Genomic DNA, 23,644 nt, shown 5'->3' with positions numbered 1-23,644 from the left:
TCGCGAAGAGTACCTGGTACGTGGTGGGAAGTTAGATTGGAGGATATGATTCCATTCCGGTCAAGTCTAACATGGGTATTATCTGCCGCCTATCGCTTTCGTAAGGGAGGTTGGCTTGCATTTAGGTAGTATTTCCAACCTGTGTAGGCACATATGTACATATGCGGTATACCTTGGAGGGCGGCCCCAAGGTACCTCCTACCTAAGGTACTTGTCATGTAAAGATGAAGGTATCTGGTACGTACCTACCTAGTACCTTACCTTAGGTAATGTACCTGGGTACCTACATGTCGAGAATTTCCAATGGTCGTTGTGAGGAGATGGAGAAGGGTACATCGATACCTACATTAGGTACTTAGGTATCTAGCCCAATGTTCCCATCCCACCTTAAGATGGAGGTCCACCACAGCTTCAGAGCTTCCCACTACCACCCTCCACTCCTCTGTGGTTGTCCCTTGTTTTGGAGCCATCATCAACGTCTCTCCCATACCCAATTCTCCACTGTCTTCTTGCTTGAGAACTTGCGGTATGGACCTGGGCTTGTACTTTGGGATTTGCTGTTGAGCTACACGCGACCGCACCGAGGCCACGAATACTATGATATACCTATCCTTGCCAGCTCCGACAGTGCCCCGTCCCCTCTAGACAGCCTCGCCCGCAAGCCGCTCGACTCTCTCCTCGAACAGCGGAAGGCAGAAGGTGGTGGTAACATCTGAGAGCACCTCTCCCCCTCTTTTTCCCGTCAGGCAAGGCTTTGTGCAGGCTGCGCCTCGGCGAAGGGGAGGTCCTCGGAAGGAGAGAGGGAGAGAGGAGAGGAGGAAAAAGGCCAAGCCGGCTGCTGGTTGGAGGCTGAGAGCATTCGTGCACATCTGCTCCTTACCTACGCTAGACCGCTACCCGAGATAATAGGGATACGGCCGTGGCCCTTCCTCTCCCTCCCAAGTGATAAGTTGGCATTTTGGCAAAAAGACATTCTTATTTTGCCCACCTACCAACAACCCCCTCTCGAGCGACCACTTCGACCTCCACGAGAAGCGCTATCCGCTCGCCACCGCCGCGATGTCGACGCCGATGCGACATGGCCCCTCCCAGCAGGGCCGTACGCCCTCCCAGCAGCACCTCGCTGCCACCCCGACGCCTCAGGCCTCAACGCCTTTCTCGAATCCCCAGACAGCTGCCGCTTTCTCCCCGCGGGGCCCGCGATCGTCACCACAGCAGTTTAAGAAGTCTCCTGGCGCCTTCCCGACCGCTGCCATGGTGGGAGGCGGCGGCGGCGGCGGCGCCAACGGTGCTATGGTTAACTTCGATAGCCCCAACGCCGCCGCGGCGCTGGGTGCCCTTAACGTTGGAATTCATGATCTCGGCTTCGACGCCATCGGTGTCGGGGGCCTGGTAGCCCCCAGCGGCCGGACCGACGAAGAGGATCGCAAGAAGAGAATGGAGGCGGTCATAGATGCGCTGTGGGTAAGTGATGACGAGGCTGGTTCTCGTCTATGCCGGCACGAGATATGGGGGCAAGGAGCTAAACCCACCTATAGGCTCAAAATAGCGGAAGGGTTAGTAACCAAGGGTTAGAGAGACTCGCCCTCCACCTAAATCTGGAGTGCCTGTGGGAGGACGTGAAGGGCGCCGGCGACAACACCAAAACTTTGGTCATAGCGGGACAAACTATGGCTGTTGAGGTCGGCATCACCAATCACATCGTCCACGAAGTGTCGATGGCATACAGCGACGACGTAGCAAGCGTCAATAAGCACGTTGACAAAGCATCCGCCATCCTCCTCAAGGACCTGTCCCTGGCTCCTGGTCAGAGCCCTCTGACCAAGCGATTGACGCAGTTCCGTGCGAATCTCGAGCGTCTGGCCACCCTAGACAAGCTGAGCGTCGGCTTGAACTGCCACGAAGCCATCGCCGGCATCTGGGAGACGCTGGAGAGGCTGCACAGGTGGGACGTGGAGAGGCTCCGCGAGGACCCGGCTCTGAGCGGAATGCCGGATGAGGCGCTGAGGATCTTCGCGCTCTGCCTCCGCCACGGCTGTCCCCTGATGCACGCCCGTGGCCGTATCGGCCTGAGCTTCGACTACTGGAAAGAGAACCGAAAATTGCCGTCGACGACGGTAGACGGAGAGGAATTCCGGACCTGGGGAATCCTTATCGAGTGCGCGCGGGCGGCAGCTGGTGACAACCTCTACCATGGCGCCGTGCGGATATCCGACAAGTGGATCGGTCCCAACATCGAGAAGTCCAGCCTCACGGACGAGGAGATGATCTCGACCACAGGGCCCGTCCTCGATTGGCTAGAGCCGGCCAGCACCCTTATCCCGCCCTCTGAAGACATCAAGGTGGAAGGTGGCCTCGATAACAGCGTAGCTCTGTCGGGCCCTCGGCCTCCCGAAGTCGTATTCGTGGCGACCTTCGATCCCCCAGTTATCGTCCCCCATGCGGTCGCAGCGGAGATTTATAAGATATCTGTCGCTCCCCCGCCACCGCTTCCTGGCAGCACCTTTGACGCCCTTATGTTCCCTATCGTGGATGGGGCGACCTACGACCCTAGTGAGCCTCGTGAGGTCGCGTTCACCCAGAACACCCCGGCCTTCCCCCAGGTGCTCGCGGGCCAGAAAGAACCCGTCTGGAAGGCCCACCGGAATACTCTGTACATATACAAACCTGTCTACGGCCACGTCCTTACCCGGATGAACTTTGCGCACCCGAAGGACCTAGTTGCGATGCTACCGCTCCTGAGGCAGTACGCCTTTCTCTCGCTACTGCTCGCGAACAGCCTCAAGCCGAGGGAGGGCGAGCCTGCGACCCCGGGGGCCCCCAAGGATGCGAGCGACGCCAACATCAACCTCCGCGTGCCGCTCACGACGCGCGACGATTTTTCGACCTTCATGTCCCAGACTAACGACGGCAGCGGAAACTCCCGCGCCGAAGTGGGGGACGCCAGCACTGACACGCTGCGCGTGGACATCACGCTGACGGCCCACCCGGTGCCGCGGCTCGAGATCGTGTTCCCGTTCCGGTCGCACACGGCGAACATCCTGCTGGAGATCCAGCTCGGCGGCAAGGTCCACATCGTCTCCGATAACATCTTCTCCCGTTCCCCCTCGGATCGCGCGGCGCCGGGCCGCGAAGGAGGAGGAGGAGGAGGAGGAGGAGGCGAGCACGACCACGAAGCCGCGAGGGAACGGGTGCGCGAGCGGGCACGGTGGGCTGCCGCGCTCGAGACGATGGAGAACCTCGGCAGCTGGATCGAGCTCGTCAGGTTCAGGTTGGAGTGAGATCTCGGGAGGGAGGGACCGGGGGGGGGGGGCGGAGGAATGGAGGAGGAGAAAGTGTGCAGCGAAGACTGCGCGATCATACGTGATACCCTCGAAATGAAGAGGCCTTAGCATAAGGGTAGGTAGACGGGAAGGGGGACATGCACCGCATCGGCCTTGACGGATTGCCTACCTGTTCTAATAGCAGCAGCACCAGCAGCACCAGCAGCAGCAGCAGCAGCAGCGCCGCGGGCCGTATCCTACAGGAGCTGGAAACTCCCCTCCAGGGCTGGCGGGCGCGGGTAGATAGGTAGATAGATAGACACCTAGAAGTGTATAATACCTCAGTAGGCGCACGCACACCCGTAGGCACGCACGCGAAGCGTACGTATGCGGCGACGAGACTACTACAGCCTGCCTCACCCAACACTCCCTCTCCCTACGGCGGGACGAAAGACGGAAAGGCAGATGGCATACGCGCCCCGTTCTCTCTCGCTCTCTCTCTCTCTCTCGGCTAGGTACTGCTTCCGTGATATTAAGGCCTATCTAACGATGCCTGGGTTACTTGGTATGGAATACTCGCCGTGTCCGCCGTGTCCGCCGGCGGCGCCCCTCGGGGCGGGGGCCAACGCTGCGACGGCCTCTCTCTCTCTCTCTCTCTCTTACTCCTTCGTTCTCTGCCTTCTTTGGCTTCCTGAGGTCGGGGCGCGCGAGGGTCGCGATGCGTTTGATTTCCCCTCCCACCATCCTCCTCGTCCTCCTATTTATTCCTCCTGCCCAGCCTGCACGCGCGCGCACGCACGCACTCGCCCACACAGAACATGAATACACATACACACACACTCGCACGGGAAGAACCGCCCCTCACGCCTGCACTCTTACACGTACACGCGCCACGCTGTCCTGTCTGTCTTGTGGTGCCTCTCTCCGCTTGCCTCTCCTTCTCCTTTACCTTCTTCCTCCCTCCGCCGTCCTGGGGTTGGTTTGGTCATAGGAATCCGTATCTGACTTCGTAGTGAGAGGGTATTTAGGGGGTAATTGTGGGAAATGATTACAAAAGTGCTCTAAGAGGGAATAAAAACTGCTTGTTTGTAGGCCGGCTCTGCCGAATCTCTAAGTGAAGGACTCTCCCCCTGTTTTGGCCGTGGTTATAAAAAAGAGTCTGGCGACGATGGAAATCCTTCCCCCCCCGCCCCCCCCCCTAGGCCGACGACCCGTGCCGCGACGTCTTGGATGTTAATTATCGTATTACGAACGGATGATAAGATGGGGGAAATTAGGCGCTCTGCGGAGAAGGTAGGAATGCGAGTCCCTCGCTCTTCTCCTTGTCCAACGAGGGCTTCCCTGACCCGCTATCCGCCTTTTGGGGGCCTAGCTTCTCGAGGCCGGAAATCGCACTGTCGACCTCTCCAAACGAGATCCCCAGGCCGTTCTTCTTCTCGCCGTCCTCCTTTGAGCTCTCCTCGACCTTCTCGTCGAGGTTCATCAAGGCGGGCGGTCGATGTCGCAGCGCGCGAGCCTTGGCTAGTGATATGGTCTTCTGTTGGTATGTCGTGGTCATGGGCTGTGAGTCGTCACGATCGATGGTAGCCTTCATCAAGGCGGCCATCCAGCTCCGCCCCTGCTGTAAATTCGGGACCGCGAAGTAGTGTATCGTCGGTTTGGTAAAGTTGACAGCCTTTGACAGCCCCGCTCGCGGTGGCATGAGCTTGAATATGAACATCGAATCTGTACCCTTTTCGATGGCGGCAGCGGCAGCATTTTCAGCAGGTGTGGTAAGATTGCTGTCGGCTGGCATGATTGGGGTGTTGCTAGCGCCCGTCAGCGTAGCGTGCAGGCCGGTGAGCCGTTCGTTATCAGCCGGGAGCACGCGATGGAATGAGATGTCGATCAGTCCCTTCTCCTCCGTGTCATCTTCCGAGTAGTAGTACGCGAGACGCCGCCCTTTCAGGACGAAAAGCCGTGGTTTCCATGTCGTCATCAGGTGTGAGCTCTTCTTCTTCATCCACCCGCTGTAATCTGCTTCTTTTATCGCTTCGCGCGGTCCAACTTTCTGCAGTCCGCGCAAGTAGGCACTCGTCTCTTTCTTCGTCTTTTTCCCGCTCTTACGGCTGGCTGTAGTGGTGACCGAATACGGGCTCTTTGCCGTGTCCGGAGAATCCATCTCGAAGCTCCGACCAGCCGAAGGAGTGCTGGAGCCATCCCCAGATGGTGATCGCAGAGGGGAATCGTGAGTAGACGAGTCGGTTGGCGAGCCGAGCTTCGAGTTTCCAACCACGGCATCTGAGATTGCCCGGAGGCCGCCGAAACTAGCTAGCTTGCTCCCGGCGCTCAATACCCAGTCGCCGCCGTGAATAGCCTGTCGGTTCACCACGGCCAATGGTGAGGAGCGAGCATTTTCGTCGAGCTTTGTGACTATCGGGTTCGGCCCATCCTTCGCCGGGGGTATTGGCCGGATAGATTCGGTGGTGTTGGTAGAGGCCGTCCGACGATGGTCGGCGGACTTGCTATGGTACATCTGCGAGGCAGTCGGGGCCGTTGCGTCTCGGGTTGAATCGATGCTCCCAAACCTCGAACGCCTTGAGATGGCCGTCGCGCTCCGTACTCGTTGCTGCTCCGTGTAGCTTAGTCTGTGAGACTGTGAGGCCGCACTTTCACGCTTCTTAAGCACGTTACGCCTGCGGCCGTCAACCTCGGTACCAGAAAAATACCCTCGTTCGTGTTCGAGTGGCGAATCCTGCGCACCATCGGGACTGGAAGCATCCGCGATGTCATGCAATCCGGCTGACGATAATGGCCGGTGCGAGTCTGAAGTAGAAGCGGCGCCCATAGTCCAGTTGCGATCGAACGACGGCTGTTTCTTATGTGACGTCACCGGCAGCGGAAATGTGCCAGAGTTCGACAGTTTGGGTCCCCCGGTACCTCCCGGAGGGCCGAGTCTGAAATCGGTTGAGGAGTGACGTCGTGACTGGTGAAGTTCCCGAACAGAGGCTGCCGAAGGCCGTTTGAGGTGCGAAGGCCTCGTCGGGCTGTCGTGGGTCCCCAGAGGGGAGACGGGGGTATTGGGGGTTATCGGTTCCATTTTGGGTGTCTGGGATAGGCGCTTTGCGTGGACGGGTCCCGAAGCCGACCGGCTGTCGGGATGATGCCTCTGGGAGTTTGTCAGGGTGTTCGTCCTACTCCTAGCCTTGCCGCCGACTTTGGAATCCTCCGATCCCGCCTCGCTACCGTAGGTCTGCGTGGTCCGTCTCGTCAGAGAACTGTGGCCGTTCACTTCGTCCTGCAACGATTTGATCTTTTGCCACGTTTTCAGCCTCCGCCCTACGGAACCGAGGTCGAACGCCTTGAGGAACAGCGACGACTGATCCATACCCAGGAGAACTTCGCCCGTTATTTCCTGGTCCCTGAATACCTCGCAATGTTTCTTCTCCACACCGGATGTAAAGAGGTATTCGGCTACATCATCCGAGGACCAGGATTCCACTTCGGAGCGGGAGTGAAGCACTTCTTCTTCGTCGGTTTCTTCACCCTGAATGTAGGAGAGTCGGTCAGGCAGGTGGGAACTGTATTCGCTACCAGAATCTGTCGCCTGGTGGAGGGAGCCATTCTGTGGGGTCGAGTGCAGATCAGTTATGTGCTCGTCAATGACAGTCAAGGTTTCGTGGAGGACCGGGTTGTCCTGACTCTGCAGAGCAAGGCGGCCTAGACTCTCGTTACTGCTAGTGCCGCCGCCGCTACCGTAGGCGATGTTTCTGCTCGTGAGAGGCGCTGGGGATGCAGGAAGCGGCTTGTCGGTAGGCTTGGCGGAGTTGAGTGGAAGGGTTATGGGGCTGACTTCGGCGGGAGATGCGAACGTGGACGTCGAGGTACGATCTTGCGTTGATGCGCTGGTCGATGTGGGTTGGCTGGCCACCGGCGAGACTCCATTCGTAGACAGCGAGCTGGTGGTTGGTTTGTGGGCAGCGGACGAAGCTCCAATCCCCCTGGGCGCCGGCCGCGTATACACTGGGGAAATTGATTAGTCCTGCATCCATTGTAGATAAGAGCCCACGCGCCCCGAGCGCGCCCGCCCAGCATCGTCATTTACCTTCAGGGAACAGGCCGGTGTTGCCATTCACCATGTGGCGGCCCAGGAACCAGCCGTCGCCAAACTCGTCATCGCGCTCAATCAATTCTACACGGTCGCCCTTGGCTAAACTCAACTCGTCCGAGCTTCTAGCCAGGAAATCATCTGTGGTGCAATCCGGTCAGCGATGGAGTCAATCAATCAAACCGCTGCGCGCGAGAGATGCGGGTTGATAGGCGCCTCTGCTTTCGCGGCAGATCGCGGAGAGCGGTGCAGCAGGCCAAAACGGAGAAGGGTTGGGACTGACGGATAACCACGAGGATATCCCCCGCTTCTGGTCGCGCCATGATCGGTCGTGATTGGGGACGTGCGGGCGATTAGGAGTCGGGCTTCTGAATCACGTCGTCAAGAGGCACCAAGGTGTCATCGAATGGCAGCCGCGGAAGAGGGCGAAGGCAAGGAAGAATGCGGCAGTCCTCGATCGTGGGCTTTCTGGGTCGAAACGGGCAACCAAGGCGGATTGCGGCAGCGGAGTCTATTGGAGACCTGACTCGAGCAGTGGTTCGGTGGTGACGAAAGGCATCGAAGAAAGGGACCCTTCGTCGCAGAATAATGGATGATACGTATGCGAGGAGTCGGGAAGGATGGTGCGCAGTCGTCGTCTCGTCGGATTATGATTATTTTTTTTTTCCCTCAGACTTGTCCGTCTGTCCGCCTGTGTCGCCTTCGCCTGCTGTCGCTTTCAGCTGTCGAGCCGGGGATTCGACTTTTGGCTATGTGTAGCCTCTGGCGTCGGATCCGTCCTATTGGGTGATCTGCCACCCCCCCCTTTTGCCGTCTGGACTGCTGGGTCCGGGTTGCACGATGCTGGCGACCAGGAGAGAGGAGAGCGTAGGATTGGAGGCTTAGGGGAAAGTGGATGGACGGGGGCGCACGCCTACGCCGCCGTACGCAGAGGCATGTGAGTGGAAGAGGGAGTAGGAAAAGAGGGATCGAAAGAGAGAGCCAGCGAAAAGGACGAGGATGAATAATATGTGCCGGGAAGGGAAAAGGCCGGGGGAGTGGTCTGGCAAATGATGCCTCGTGTCTTATCCTGGCCTGGCCCTGTTTTGCTACCCGGATTGAGTCGACCTCGACGGTGCAGAGCGTAGGTAGGTAGGTAATAGGTAGGATCCGCGTGTGGGCGATGGGATGGAGAAAGGCGGCGACCGTTGGACGAATTGGGAGTTGAGGATGGACGGATCGCGGAGTGAGCTTGGGAGAGGGGGGGGGGGAGGTACCTTTTTCTCCTCTGGGGTGTTATAGGCATATGCTGCATAAAGAGGTCAACAACAACCTTAGGTACCTAATGTAGTACATTTCTATACTCATATACCTACATGCGTACATGCATCCCACCCACCTTTTAGGCAAATCTATTGCATGGACTTGATCCATAGATGCGCATACGCTACCTTAGGTACCTAACCTACTTACTTGCTTAGGAGGGACATAGGTTCGTAGCCGAATGTAAGTTAGCTACATTGCGTACCTGGTTGGGGGCATACCGTAGTATGCGTGTATGTACCTCTCGCGCATCTACACGTACATGTAGGTACATACATATGCACGTACATGCTTAAGGTGCGCGCATGTTGCCGCTAGGAGGTACCTACCTAAGGTAATATTGTGATGTCTCATAGGCAGGCAGCTAAGTACCAGGTTCCTACCTACCTCCTCCTGTACCTATATGTGTGAGCCTGGAACACCTGAGTATACCTCCTATAGGCATATAACAATAGGAGATACCTACCTACCTAGGTAGGTAGGTAAGCCACATATATCCCTACCAGGTGGGCACCTAAGGTAGAGCTAAGTAGGTTATATAATAGAGGACAGGTTCGATTCCTGATAGCGCTACTTGGTAGTCTCTATTGTTAAGCCTATCTGGTGACTTCGTCCAGGCAGCAGGTACTACGTACTTTAAACTCCAGAAGCTACTGGTTCGAGCCAGAGTGCCGCCTTTATAATAAGGTCCTTTTAGGTAGTACGTATATACCAGTACAGGCTATACGATAGTAGTAAAGCGCATCTTATCCTTATAAGATCCTATATTCCGACGTTACTAGAGCAGGCAGTGTTTATAATAGCGCGCGGGGGCGCGTGCCTATTGTATGGGTCGAGCTAAGTAGGTTATATAATAGAGGACAGGTTCGATTCCTAACAGCGCTACTTAGTAGTCTCTATTGTTAAGCCTATCTGGTAGGTACCTATAGTTTAGGTAGATTACATGATACCTAAGATACCGTCTACAATGTCTAACATCCAGTAACAGTCAGCCAGGAGCATTGCCTGACGCCCATGGGTGCTTACATCAGGTCCATAAAGGTACCTGCATACATACATACATGCATACACGCATACTACGCACACACATGCATGTATGTATGTATGTATGCGTATGCATCGATATACATACCTACATCCGACCTTCACCCTTCCAGGAGGCCTGCGCACTTCCTACTTGCTCATCGCAGGTGGATGTGCTCCCTCCCGTGAGGGTATCCGGCCACTATTTGTGGAGGGTGATATGTGGGCATGTCCGTAGCAGGAGCCGGGAGGGAGGGACGCGAGGGATGGGCACTTGACCGGACAAGCTCTTCAGGCACAAGGACAAGAACATCTCAGCTGATATGTCTTTTTGCCTTCCCCCCCCCCAAAAGGTGCGTCAACCACCTACGCGAGATGATCTATTGGCACCCAGAAAGTAGGGTATATATTGAATCGTCTATCCATACACCTAGTAGGCACATCCTCCGTGACCTACCTATCTACCAGGAAGGCCCTCGTGTTGTTTAGGACAAGTAGGTGCCCTATGTCGCCCCCATGATCTCTAGAGAATACCTAGATCTTGGCCCTTCAACGATCAATTACGAATGCCTATGAATGCAGAACCTAGCGATACCCTTAAATGGACATATAGGATAGCAAGAGAGCCTAGAAGCTTCTTGCGCTACATTTCACACACCCCTTCCACCGTCGGGACGCGCGCGGTCTTCTTCGGCACCTATATGTGTGTACAACCTCGGGGGGCCTCTGCGGGCTTTACCCCCCAGACATCCGTCTCGTCTCCCTGTGCTAAGGGGGAGCTCCGGCACTTGCGCCAGCCCTCAGGGCGTCTGCTGCACCTATAGATTCCACCAAATCTTAGGTGCGCGGTACGCCAAAGGCTAGACGGGGCCGGGTTTTGCGACGCACGGAATTGGGAAGGGGACCGGAATAGGAGACGCGGTCTTACAGAGAACGTCAAGTAAATTACGTGTCTAACCAGAGGCATGGATGATCAGAGGCGGCATGCAACGCCAGGGGTCGGTCAGAGGCAGGCTGGAGGGCCTGTGAACCCCCTCCCCTTTGACCATAAACACCTTAATTGGAGTCTCCATAAGCCTACCGCGACGAGACGTGGAATGCGATCGGTCCTTAATGTACGGCAAGGAAGAGAACGGACGGCCACCCCATATAGGTAGGTAGGTAGGTTAGCAGCGAGCGAGTGGCCATTTAACGGCTTCGCCATATCGGAATATATGCGTATGCTCTTCTTCGGCTCTACCGGTGAAACAAGACCGAATCTACTCGCGGGGCGCACGCGCCCCATGGAGGAGACTCGCGGTGGCTCGGCACAAAGCGCACTTCAATAGACTTGCTAGTAGAGATGGCCACACGGCAACATGGCGAGACGGCAACATGGAAATATATGTAGCCGCGCAACCTCGTATCTGCAAGGTCTGCTCTGTATGGATACCCTTATCTGATGTGCCTGATGCAACGGAGGCTGCCCCGTCTGCGTGTCATGTATGTTAAATTACCCCGATGCTGTCTGTTTTAAGCATCACCTACCTATCTACCTCTTACCACCTGCCTGTCGCCCTCGTCTGACGCGATGCCGCATTCTCAGGCATTCTCGAGCATTCGATGGGATGTACCTACATCGGCATATATACATAGGTATATATATATATATATTAAATATAACTGTCCCTCGGATAGGATAATATATAGGGCGAATGCGAGTCGCGCTGGTGCCTCTTTCATGCGGTATGCCTGTATGCGTGTGCACGGGCGGGTGGGGGCAGGTGCCAGAGCAAATAAGCAGGCCGTCATCTTTGTCCGCCTGGGGTTTTGCTGGTAAAGAGATCTCAGGCCGATCCGTCTCGGGCTGACATCCTGGAAAGCGCGTGGCTGTCAGGCTGTTTCTATCCGTCTGCAACCGCCATCAGATTCTCGGGTCACCTCCCGTCCGTTGTTGGGTATGTCTTCCTGCAACCTGCTTCGCCTCTGCACATCCTGCACATCCTGCGATCCTCCCTCCCCATGCACGCCCGTATCGCCGCTCGCCAATCTGACGCTGACCAGGCCTGGCGCATTCCGTCCAGAGATCCCACTCGCCTCTCCCGCTTCCCACTTCCCACTTTCCAAAGCACATAAGCGCAGCCGGTAGTGACTTGCCCTACTCGCACCCAGCCTCTCCGTCTTCTCGCCCATCGCCCACCACCCTGACTCGGCCCTACGAACCATCCATGGTGCGCCTCGCTGACTGACGAGAGAGAGAGAGAGAAAGAGTGAAAGTGAGAGAGTGAAAGTGAGAGAGTGAAAGAGAGAGAGACGGAGAGAGAGAGAGAGAGAGAGAGAGAGACGGAGAGAGAAAGAGAGAGGGACACACATCCACAGGCAGCCCGACAGAGAGTGCTGAGGGTATTCCGTCGCTCTCCTACCCCCCCTTCGGTGCCTGCTTCCCCCATATCACCCCATACCCATCCTCGCCCTCCTCGCCTCTACGCCTCACCACCATGCCCAGCTCCTTCGCCCTATTATTCCGCTCCCAGACTGTTGCGACACGACAAGGGACGGGGACGCTCGAGGTGCAGACGGACCAGTAAACCTGACCGATGACTGATAACTGATGGCGCCAACTGGGGGGCAAAATTCATCGACGGGGATGAGCGGCAACGTAAATACCTCGGACTTCCAAGTCGCCGCGTCGAACTCGACCCTGAACACCTGGTTTGGTGGTCGACAGCCCTCATGGCTAACCGACGCCAAACCCGTCAAGCCTACACCGCGACCGCCAAAACCTCCGGGGCAAACGCTACAGTCTAATATTCCCACCCGCCTGGCGACGACGCACCAGCCAGCCTCAGCTCCGGTATCGACCCCGGCCTCGACCTCGACCTCGACACCGGGCCCGCTCGGGCCACTTCGCCCTGATCACCAACGCCCATCCGTGCAGATGCATTCATCGTACGTGTCCCATCTTCTCGTCTGCTTAGTACGCGTCGTGCTCTATACTATCCCTCTTCTCTTGGCCCTCCTGTCGCGTGTTTGGTCCGGCTACTAACCGCTAGATTTGGGAATTCATTAGGGTCCCGGCCGACGACACCGTCCTGCCTTCGCCTGCCCCCAGCGACGAGCCCAGCCCTGACGGGGCTTCATTAGAGCCCCAAAACCCGCGTCCGACCGTCGTGGCTGACCTCGCGCTCGACGCCAGCATCGATACCCAGCAGGACGAGCCGACGAGGAGCCGAGCTAGTACGGCCTACGAACGAGCACGCTCGCGACAGGGCAGCGAAGCCTCGTCGGTCCCGACCGCGTCTACCCCTACAAACATGGCCCTCAACACGCCTCCGACGCCGAACCTGCCCTCGTTCGACCCTGCCACTACGGCTCAGGACCAACCAGAACTTCCGCCTTCCAAGAGGAGACGTGTAGGGTACGTGTAAAGCCGAGTTGTTTCGCGGAATGACCATTGCCGCCGTTCGAGCAGCCGCGTGCTGGCCGGGAGAAGGGTGAGAGACTCAAATCTTGCCAGCTGACCGAGTGTCTCGCTAGGAATCCGTCGCTTCAATTCTTTGAGTTATTCGATCCCGCCCGATCTCTTCGAGCCTACCTAGATAGTATCGGCGGCGACCGGAACTTAGATATCCATGTGGAGCGGCCTCGATATCACCTAATGGTGGAAGCGTGTAGCGAAGGGGATCTATTCTTCATCGCATTGCACCAACTCTTCTGCTCCTGGACGAGTTGCCGACCGGACGTCCATCAGATATGCGGTGAAGGCGGGTACAATTTGGCCGATGTGGACAATGGCTTCGAACTCATGGGGTCGATCCTCAAGAGTAATGCAAAGCTGCGCCCGGAATGCCTTGGCTGGTTCACGAGGTTCCCGGCCCCGCTGAATACCATAGTCAAGAATCCTGTCTACGCCATGGCCGTGAGACAGGTGCTCGATTTTCTCGTATGCATATCCCATAAGTGGATGGCAGTGCACCAGGAACATCAACTCAATAACTTTCCCCTGCTCGTGAAGGAACTCCTCGACAGCTTCTCCCTCTACTCCTCCATCCTCCAGACGATCATGTTCCGAGCCTCGAGGAGAAGCCTGGGTATCGCCGATGGACAAATCGCGACGCGGATGGAGAAGGTTTTCCGATCCGACCAAAATATACACCGCAACACTGAAGGCAACTTCGTCCGACGACCGCCGTCCGCAGCGTACCACAACTACAATGTCTCCCTCGTCAAAGCTTACAGAGCTATCATAGCGGAGGCCCGGCGAGCGGAGGGCGTTCACCAGGCCAGCCAGCAGCCACTCCACGGGTCGCCTCCAGTTCCGCAGCAGAACTCGTACATGCGTATGAATCCCGGCGAGACTCCCCAAGTGGCGCCTAGTTTGGATCCGGCCGTCAGGGTCCGACCCGTCACAATCCCGCCCTCTTCGTCCTCGTATTTCTTGCCCTCATATTTCGCGCCCGGCCCCGTCGCCGGAAACCAATTTGCATTTTCAGGGTCGCTTCTCAACAGCCCTTTAAACCCCCTTAGCCCAGCCACGGCCGACACGACTTTTACCCATCCCTCAGCAGGGGCTCAGTTGATGATGCCTCCGGAACCGACCCTACCTAGTGGCACGGCGAATGCGATAGTTGCGCCCCACGCCCTCTTCCCTCCGTCGGCAAATGTCAATGGTCGGATGCAACTAAGCCAACCCAGCAGCTTAACGCCACCACTCCCGCGCATTCCGCAACTTCAGCATCAGTTCCCAGCGAGGCAGCCTTCACAGCAAGCTACTGCCTATGCGGCGACATCCTCGCCGCGGCCTTCTCCTATCCCGGCGGGACGGCACCACTCTCCGCACTCTATATATTCCACGCGGATGGCCCAACCAGGTCTTCAGAGCGCAAGGGGCCGGCCTCTCGCACCGCAGCGCGCCGCGAATCCGGTGAACGGAGTTCCGATTGACGGTCGTTTTTCACCTAACCCTGCTGCGATGAATGTGTCGCTGACACCACATACGGCACACTTGGTAAATCGCATTCAGGTCTCCCAAATACGTCCCCGGGCGATCCCGAACCCCCAAGCACGGTATAGGCCCCCTCAGAGCGACCCGGACCGGATAATTCCCCCCCGCGGTTTACGCATCAGTATCCAGGAATATCCACACACCCCTTACGATAAAAGATCTCTCGAGAACGCTCTTCATCAGGTCCATCTCAGAAGTCCGAAACGGTTACCCCGAACAGTGGATTCGACGCCTCCCGAACGGTACTACCAGGCGGTCAAATGTTTTGCCCTCCCGCCGGTTGGGATTCCGCCTCAACCATACTTGCACAAGCTCAAATTCGTCGTGTCGGAAGTTGACCACGCCAAGATCACCAGAGAAGAAACCGTGCCAGGCGAGTCCCTACCCGTGAACTTGTTCTCAAATGGTTCTCTGCGTATCCGCATCCGATGTTGCCACTGGAAGGGGCCGTCCACCCCTTTTTCTGAAAGTGCCTGGGTCACTACTGAGACGTCCTGGCCCGAGCACATCTTTATGGAGCTCAACGGCCGTAGCCTCGCTATCATGCGGAAAGCCCATCATTCAAAGGATCTCCCCGTCGAGGTGTCGTCGGTCGTCGTTCCGGGCGAGAATACCCTAAGCGTTTTCATCCCTAGTAGGGGTTTGACGTCAACTCTCGAGCCTTACATCGCGGTCGAGATAGTGGAAGTCCTTAGCCACAGTGCCGCTCTCCGTCTAGTCACGACCGGTGCTACTATACCGCCCAGCGCAACACGGGAAGTTATCAGAAATCGGCTATCGAGGCCGTCGGGCGAGACCACAGACGACGACGAACTTGCGATAATTAACTACTTGCCTATTGATCTAGCAGACCCCTTCTCTAGGCTTATCTTTGACGTGCCAGTTCGTGGCCAGAGTTGTACCCACCTCGAGTGTTTCGATCTAGAGACGTGGCTCAATACCCGACTTGGCAAAAAGTCATGCCACTGCAACGTCAATTCGGAATGCAAGGACTGTCCCAAAGAACCGTCCTTCGTGGACAAGTGGAAGTGTCCACTATGCAACGGCGACGCGCGTCCCTACTGCCTTCGAGTGGATGGCTTCCTCGCTGAAGTGCGCACGCGGCTGGAGCACGAGGGTAAGCTGCATACGAAGTCGATTCTCGTCCTCGCCGACGGTTCCTGGAAGCCCAAAGAAGAGCCGACCGGCGAGGAGAGCGACGCCGAGAGCGATGAGGAGAGGGGTGCCCTACCAGAGAAGAAACCAACGCGATCGTCCACGACCCCTCGCCAACGCGAAAGACCGCCGATCGAAGTCATCGAACTTGACGACGATTAGTACAGAAAACAATTACGCTCCCGCAGCGGGCATCAAGTATTGTAGAAAGTGGAGGAGACGATCGGACAGTTATCGGCCCAACGGCTATACGAGCTTGGCTCGTCATAACCTTGCTAAGGTCTCTTCGGGCTTGACACCAGCTGAGCAGCAGCACGGAGAATGGCTCGTCTACCAAGAGGCAGAAATATACCCCTCGCGTACTATGCTTATTTTGTATTTCGGCGCGGAGTTTTGCGGAGCAGTCTCTCTTTTTCCAGCATCTCATTTTCACAGGACAGGGGCGTCACCTCGGGGCAAATTCATTCGCGGCGTAGCATTCCATGTCATTGGGACGGAGTATGGACAGGCTCTCGGCAGCAAGGAAGGAAAACGGATGACGAGGAAGAAGGTGAAGGCCGGGGGGAGTTTGTGCATTTACGCGTCTCGTCTCGCTTTCTTCTCTCTTCTTGGTTCCCCCTCTTTCGCCTCGACCCTCCTGCGAACGCGGTGCGATGGTATCCGCGCGGAAGACGATTCGCGTCGTAGTACGTACGAGTTGTGCCGGGGTGGTACGTGTCATGCCGTCCAGAGAGAGAGCGGTAGACGACAGCAACACGCGCTCACGTCCCCTGGTCATAGGTGTAAAATAGCACAGGCCCTACAGGCCCGAGGGAAACTGGGAGAGGAAGACAAAAAGGAAAAAGAAGACATAAGGAGAAGAATAGGAGAGGTAGCAAATCGATAGTTCAACCTAATCCCCTCCCCTCTCCAGTCAACGCCGTGGTAGCCGGCCCGAAACGGACCTGAACTATGAAAGGGCGTATGTGCGTGCAATTGGCGGCGAAAAGACCTCGTATAAGTCTGCGGGCGCCGGGGGACCCTGCGCTTCTTACCTCTCGGTAGGTGGGTACGGCGCTTCGCGTAACGGAGTCGGGATAGGAGAGCGCGGGAGAGGACGCGGGAGTGAACTTTGCAGCTGCTCTCCTCGGCAAGGACCAGACGATGCAGGACCCGCGCCGCTAGGGGGGTGTGTACGTGGAGAGCGAGAGAAAGAGAGAGAGAGAGTACGCGTGCACGAGGGGCCGCGTGGCGTGGCGTGGCGTGACGTGACGTGTTGTCGCAGCGAGGGCGCACTCGCGGGGACCGAGAAGGCTGCCCGTCAGCCGGCGCCGCGCCGCGACAACCTAAATCCGCACGCATACCGCCGATGGGTAGATGGATGGATGGATGGGCGGCCGGGCCGCGCTCGGAAACCTTTGCTCCGGACGCCGCGCGGCTTGCGGGCTATGAGTGTTTACACGCTGTGTACACACGGGCACAGGTAGGTTAGGTCGGTAGCCTGCTTGCTATCCCCCCCCCCCCTTTCCTTCGGCGGTACTTCACGAGTCTATTTTCTTCTCTTCTCATCGTTGCTAAGGGGGGAGACGCCGACATTGGAAGTATTATATGCACCGAGACCCTGTAATAGTAGTAGCGGCAGTGGCCGAGACAGCAGTATTCACTAACCTAGCCAGCGTTAGCCGGCCGGCGACTGCGGTAGCGAACCCCAGTAGGACAACGCGTGCGACGCGGAGGCGAAGAACCCCTAGGCCGAAATATGTGGAAGCGGGGGGGGGGAGGCAACAGAACCCGGACCAACGCCTCTAGCTGGTTTTTTGTTTTCTCTATAATCCTATAGACGACCATGGGACGGACAGACAAGACACACACACCTAAATACACATACGGATACACCGAGGGACAAGAATGGTGGTGAACGATCAAAGCAACCAACAAACCCACGAACCCCTGGACGCCCTTCCTTGCTTTCGCCGTTAAACCGGAAAAGAAAATGTACCCCCCCCCCCCCCCCCCCGCCGGGTCTCGAGTTACTAGCCTACCGACAGACGCCTTTTTAATTCCGGTCAGACGATTGGCTACTACTGCTGCTACCACCGATGCCGCCGCCGCTGCCGGCCTTTTTCTCGCGGGTGCTATCCTTGTTCTTGGTCTTCGCCTTCTCGTCGGCTCCCGAGTCCTCGTCGCTCGCGTCACCCACGCTGTAGCGCTCGATGTCTGTCGGCGTTCGGAGGTGCAGGTCGTCGAGCTCGCTCTCGTCGTAGTCGGCCGCCTCGAGGTCGCGGTTCCCCGCCCGCTTGCTGCGGAACCCCTCGAGCCCCGACCCGCCACCGCGTCGCCGCGGCGGCTGCGACACGATCGGCAGCCCCGAGTACCCTGCTGTCCGCCGCCGGCTGCGCCAGATGTAGAAGCCCCAGACCGCCGCGCCGATCGCCACGATGGCCAGCACCACCTCGCCCGACTTTCGGTACGCGGCCCACTTGGCGTCGTTCACCTCCTTGTCCTTGGCCGCCTGGTTCGAGTCGGTGTTGTTCGTCACCCCCCCGACGGTGGTGTCGGGAAGCTTCTCCCCGTCTAGGAAGCTCTGGGACGGCGTGCCGCCGATGCTGGTGATATCGACGCCCATGAACCTGTCGAGCATATCGCGGGTTCGGCGAGGATAGTCGAAGGGCACCATGTGGGACGAGTTGTAGAAGAGAACATAGGTCAAGTTGCGGGCTTCCTGCCAGAAGCCTGCTGCCTCGCCCTCGAAGGTCCAGTCGCGGCGGGGTGCCCAGTTGCCGGGCGACAGCTCGAACCCCTTCCCACCATTCCACTGCATGTTGCTGATCATAGCTTCCGTTCCGAGGTGGTTGCAGATCAGGTCTTCGGCGCCCGAGAAGAGAAGGATGTTCACTTCCTTCAGAATATCCGGCAGATACGCGACCGACGCCCTCGATTTTGGCGTGCTGAATGCGTTGCCTACCGCCCCGTTGCACTCGGTCCACCCCGTGACTTTATTCGAATTGATGTGTAGTGCCTTGACCACCTCGGGCTTTCGAAGGTAGGGAACGAGATGTTCCAAGTCGGGGGGCCAGTTCATGCCGCAGCTCGGGTACACATCTTTCAGGCGAACGTCGTACATATTGAAACACTCGGACTCGCCTTTCGAGTTTTTGGTTTGCGTGACGCGCAGTATTTCTTGAAGCACCCGCTCGCATTCCGAGTTGCTAACGTGGTCCATGCTCGCCAGCGACAGCTCCTTGCGGCACTGGCGATACTGAGCATCTATCGGGCCCGCCTTCTGGGAACCCTTAGCTACCAGGCCTTTATCGTAAGCGAACGAGAGATACGCCTCGTACTGCTCGGTAGGGGCGATCCAGCCGTTACCAATCAGTAAGCCTTTGAGATTCCACGGCACCTGAGTCTGAGGCCGCTTGTTGCGTTCGAGTATAGCCTTGGCAATGTACGGAATATGCTGGCCGGCGAACGACTCGCCGGCGATGTAGATCTAGAAAGGCTTAGCACGCGCGCGCGTAGATATAGGAAAGACAGCCGGTGGTTTGCTCACATCGTCGCGCTGGTATTCGGGGAAGAGCTTGTACCATTTCTCGAGAAACACGACGAACTGGCTTGCCATCTCATCCAGCTCGCGGACATAACTATTAGTGTTGACGTAGCTAAATCCGGTTCCAACCGGGTTGTCGACAAATAGTAAACTGGCGAACTCATTCCAGCTGCCATTGTTGTACACGAGCGTATCCTGATCCTTCAAGCGATAGGGGCCGATCTCCATCAGCGCACCATCTTCAGAACTGCAGCCGGGCCCTCCATTCAGCCAGATGACGGTTCGCTGTCGGTTCGCGATGTGTCGGTTCTGGAAGTGCCAGAAGAAGAGGTTTCCGTTATGCTCGGGGGTGATCTCGATATGCCTATATATACCACACCGAGTCAACAACTCGCCCGCAACACAGCCACATTTATACACTGCTGGGGGTGCCTGAGAGAAATGTATGGATATGGGGGAGGGGAGGGGGTTGAGCGTGAGCCTACCCGGCATGCATCTTGGTCAGATCCCCTTCGGGAGCGCCCGGTAGCGCCTCAACGTAGTAGTCTCCAGCCGTCATCTCGGCACCGGCCACGGATGCGCGGCAAGCTAGGCCGAGGAGCACGGCAGCGGCGATGCGTGCCGGACGCCAGAGCGAAGCGAGGGGCGCCATGACCGGAAAGGCGGCAGAGGAGGAATGCAGGACCCTGGCTACCTGTCACGATGGCATCGGAGTCGTTTGTGCTCAATTCATCGAATTCCGGAGACGGGTGCTCGTGTATAGGTGCAGAGGGTCGACAGCGACAGAAGGGAGGGACTCGGAGGCGTGCAATGCGAAGTCGTGGTGGGATTGTGTGAGGGCCAAGGGGCGTGGGAAGAGAGAGATGTTGACAGGATGAAGTGTGGATGCGGATGGAGACATGGAGGTACATAGGTAGGTAGGCAGGTAATGGAGGCGAAGCGGCGAAGTGGCCTCTGTGCCTACGTGGAGGTACGTAATCTCAGATGGAGGTGCGGTACCGGTTGGGGCTCGCAGGTACCGTCCCCACCAGGCGAGGGTTTCTGTTCACCAAACGGGCGTGTGAAATGCACATGCCACGCCATCATCTGTACATAGGGGTACACGACCCTGGGCGGGTGTCTGGTACTAGGGGCTAGGAGCAGTCCTGAGTACGCGTGGGCAACAGCCGGAGACCGATCGGAAGCAGGCCAACCGGCCCCTGGCCCGCTTCTGCCCACGTCGCAGCGGCACATGGAGCGGCTAGATGCATAGGGCAGCACGCTTACGGTATCCAAGCATTGCCTACGACCCAACTACGTGCGCAGCATGTAGGTAGTGTATGCATCCCATCTACCATTTATCAGGTATGCGGGAACTATGTATGCGGGTATACAGGTATGCGGGTATTAGGTATGCAGGTGCGTACTATAGGTAGTCAAGGTACCCATGCGCGTAGGTCTCGCGGGCGCGGAACTGATACCTACATATCCCTCTTAGGTACATTTGCGATGTGGGCGCTGAGTCCGAGTCCGCGGTCGGCAGGAAATGCCCGACCTCGTGTGCGTATAGGTGGTATAGGTAAGGTACCTTAGGTAGTTAGGAGGTATGTATCTGTATATCTGTATCTGTATATGTATGCATGTATGCACGCATGCATGTGTCTATGCGTGTCTCTATGTGTGCGTGTATGCAAGGCCTTCTCGGTAGTGCCGAACCTCTTATTAGTGCATCGGCATCGGCATCACAATACGCTGGGTGCATAGAGCAAATCTGCTGTCGAAGCCAGCCTCATTCGCCGTCACCCCTGCCCACCTTCGCTTGCCGAGGGACCGACCACAAGTTCTCTGCTGCCTGCGTATCCGATGCGCTTGCTGGCGGGCAGGGTTGCAGGTGGCGGCGTCGTCTGAGAACCCGTAACCATTGCGTAGGCCGGTATCCTGTGTCCTTCCTTGGCTTATTCCCGGCCTCGACTCCGATGCGAACGAGATAGGTTGATCGCCATCTTGGCTCTCCCACACACCACCACCACGTACTGCGCAAAAGTAGCTTCCTGTCGGACTGGGTTTGATCAGCGGGAATCATCAAAAGGGATCGTGTGAATCGGGGACGGGTTTGGTCATGTCCATTGTTAAACCTTCTGTCGGCCATCTCTCCCACGCTCCGAGAATACCGCTCGCAGAGAGCGGCTTCTTCCTCCTACTCGGATATGTGAGACGACTCGCCCGCCCGCCCGCTCGTCCACTCGCCCACGAACACAGAGACGGGAGGGCTGATACGGCCAGATCCCGCCCTCGCATACGTCACGTCGCGGTTCCAGGCCGCTTCGCCTTCGTCTTCATATCACATCGTACAGACTCAGACTAGACTCCCACCCTCACGATAGAAAAATGGCGATCAAAAACTGTATAAGACGCCAACCGTCGTCGTATGCTGCCCCTGAACGCCGGTTACCTTTATCCGGGGGAGATGAGCTGAGGGTATATTCCTATGTATGCCGCCAAACCCCAGATCCCGCCGGAATGCGTATGCCGATAAAAGCCAACGGGAGTAAAAGGAGCAGAGGAAAAGGAAATTAAAAGCCATACGGAAGAAGCAAAAAGCGTCGATTTGAAATCGGGTTATGTGCTGCTCGTGAAACTCGTTGCCTAGTCGCGAGGACTATCACGGAAATCCTACCGGACCCCTTCATGCCAAAGAGATATCCATCCGTCGAGTGCGGCTAGTTCCGTTGCCCTCGGGAACGCGTGCAAGGACGAATCATTTTATACCGACGGGCCGGCGCCCGTGTCGTCGAAGGATGCGGCAAGTGTCTGTCGACAGAGGCGAGCCGGCGCGTAGACGAACAAGGCGCTGAGCGATCGCCTACTCCCACGAGTGGGAAGCAGAACCCCCTCCGGTGCCCGTCCTCAGCGTATATATGCCACTAACCTGTCAGCGACGGCGAACCATGCGTAAGCATCGGAAGAGCGGCGATACCTGAAGACGGCCGTCGAGACAGACCATTCGCCCGTTGAAGCAGTCCCTACTCGGTCCATAGTTGACGATCATCTCGGTGTGCTTGCTGAGATGTAAAATTGGCGGCGGGGACTTCTGCCGACATTATTGCCAAGGAGCACGGGCGATATAGTTGACCATCCCGTTCAGCGCGTTGTCGCCTTCCTCGACGGTGATGAGCGCGGCATCTTGCAGCGCCGTCAGGACGTCGCCCACCCAGCTCTGACACGTCCAATCCGATTCGGTATTATTCACGTGAGTGCCCAAGATGGCATCCCGCAACCGCGTGTCGCGGTCCGCAGTGGTTTCGACGGTCGCGACAGCAAGTCGTCGGAAAAAATGGGGTCGTGTTCGGGGGTGGCCTTGGTTCCACGCCTCGATCACACGGAAGTTGGGATGGTGGCCTTCAATTCGGATGGTGAGATTGCGGCTCTCGTTGTCGTCGAAGACGATGTTCAGCTCGGTAACTCGGGCGCTCTGGATATCGCGAGGGTAGCCCCGGAAGATCAGTATCCAGAGGGTCTGCGTGTGGCCGGCATCCTTCGACGTGTCATCGCGATCGCCCGTCCGAAGCTGACCTTTGTCCTTGCCACTGCCGTCTCCGCCCCCGTGTCCGGTTGTGCTCGGAGCGACACCCATAGGAACCTCGGGCATTTAGGTGGAAATGGAGAAGTACCTGGGCCGCGCCCCCGGAGATCCAACAGCGTTTTTTTTTTCTCTCTTCTTCTTTCTGGAAACTTAAATGGCCAACGAGCCTGTCTTTGTCTCCCTAGCGATCAGACCATGTTCCGGGACATCGGCGATGGAGAACCAACCTTTTGTCGCGGGCGGTCCTGGTTGCGGCAACGCGAACGGGAGGCAGTCTTTTGTCTTGTTCGCTATCGAGTAGAGGAGGCTTTTAGGGAGAACGAGGGACTAGCCCACTCTCCCCCCCCCCTCCACAAAGAAGGGTGTGTGCGCGCGTGCGGGTAGCGGTGGTGGCCCTACAGAGACGCCCACTTGGCTTGGGTGCAGGAGGCAGCAGAACAGCAGCAGCCAGCAGGCTCATCTTACACGTACAACCACAGGCATCCCAAGAGACCACAGGAAACGCTGGATGGGGACGAGACGAGACGGCAATCCACGAAAATATTCTCCGACAGGCGAGAGAGTCGACCGCTTTCTCAGATCGGGGCGATATATATGTGTACGAGCACTACAACCTTAGCGGATCCGGCCCCTCCCCAGCCCACATAGATTAGCACTCTTGCAGACACCGAGGTTTGCCTGGCACAGAGGGGGAGGGCCTTGCACAAAGAGGCCTTGCACACACAGACAGACACACACACAG

The 23,644-nt window shown here is 57.4% G+C and overlaps 5 protein-coding genes across 5 annotated transcripts; 2 read left to right on the top strand and 3 right to left on the bottom strand.

The window, feature by feature from the left end:
* The first annotated feature begins 888 nt into the window (after positions 1-888).
* Positions 889-3,290, top strand: GGS23DRAFT_472146 (mediator of RNA polymerase II transcription subunit 1-domain-containing protein). Its single transcript, XM_051514238.1, has 2 exons — positions 889-1,464; positions 1,539-3,290. Exons 1-2 carry the CDS (start codon positions 1,060-1,062, stop codon positions 3,279-3,281), a joined length of 2,148 nt encoding a protein of 715 aa, XP_051367125.1. The 5' UTR covers positions 889-1,059; the 3' UTR covers positions 3,282-3,290.
* A 1,020-nt stretch (positions 3,291-4,310) lies between these two features.
* On the bottom strand, positions 4,311-7,661 carry GGS23DRAFT_472123 (uncharacterized protein). The gene is made up of 2 exons (XM_051514237.1): positions 7,348-7,661; positions 4,311-7,265 (listed from the first exon to the last, which is right to left on the bottom strand). The coding sequence occupies exons 1-2, from the start codon at positions 7,379-7,381 to the stop codon at positions 4,537-4,539; spliced, it is 2,763 nt and encodes a 920-aa protein (XP_051367124.1). The 5' UTR covers positions 7,382-7,661; the 3' UTR covers positions 4,311-4,536.
* Positions 7,662-11,558: 3,897 nt separating this feature from the next.
* GGS23DRAFT_619723 (uncharacterized protein) lies at positions 11,559-15,976 on the top strand (the record flags this gene model as incomplete). Its single annotated transcript, XM_051521036.1, has 3 exons — positions 11,559-12,603; positions 12,725-13,067; positions 13,172-15,976. The coding sequence occupies exons 1-3, from the start codon at positions 12,266-12,268 to the stop codon at positions 15,974-15,976; spliced, it is 3,486 nt and encodes a 1,161-aa protein (XP_051367123.1). The 5' UTR covers positions 11,559-12,265.
* Positions 15,977-17,741: 1,765 nt separating this feature from the next.
* GGS23DRAFT_590395 (alpha/beta-hydrolase) lies at positions 17,742-20,240 on the bottom strand. Its single transcript, XM_051517690.1, has 3 exons — positions 19,826-20,240; positions 19,344-19,704; positions 17,742-19,283 (listed from the first exon to the last, which is right to left on the bottom strand). The coding sequence occupies exons 1-3, from the start codon at positions 19,990-19,992 to the stop codon at positions 17,850-17,852; spliced, it is 1,962 nt and encodes a 653-aa protein (XP_051367122.1). The 5' UTR covers positions 19,993-20,240; the 3' UTR covers positions 17,742-17,849.
* A 2,179-nt stretch (positions 20,241-22,419) lies between these two features.
* On the bottom strand, positions 22,420-22,953 carry GGS23DRAFT_608259 (uncharacterized protein; the record flags this gene model as incomplete). Its single annotated transcript, XM_051520177.1, has 1 exon — positions 22,420-22,953. The coding sequence occupies one exon, from the start codon at positions 22,951-22,953 to the stop codon at positions 22,420-22,422; it is 534 nt and encodes a 177-aa protein (XP_051367121.1).
* Between the last annotated feature and the right edge of the window lie 691 nt (positions 22,954-23,644).

This window comes from Durotheca rogersii (genome assembly GCF_024521655.1).
Source record: "Durotheca rogersii strain YMJ 92031201 chromosome Unknown GGS23scaffold_61, whole genome shotgun sequence".
NCBI lineage: Eukaryota > Fungi > Ascomycota > Sordariomycetes > Xylariales > Xylariaceae > Durotheca > Durotheca rogersii.
This window is presented reverse-complemented; position numbering and strand designations above follow the sequence as displayed.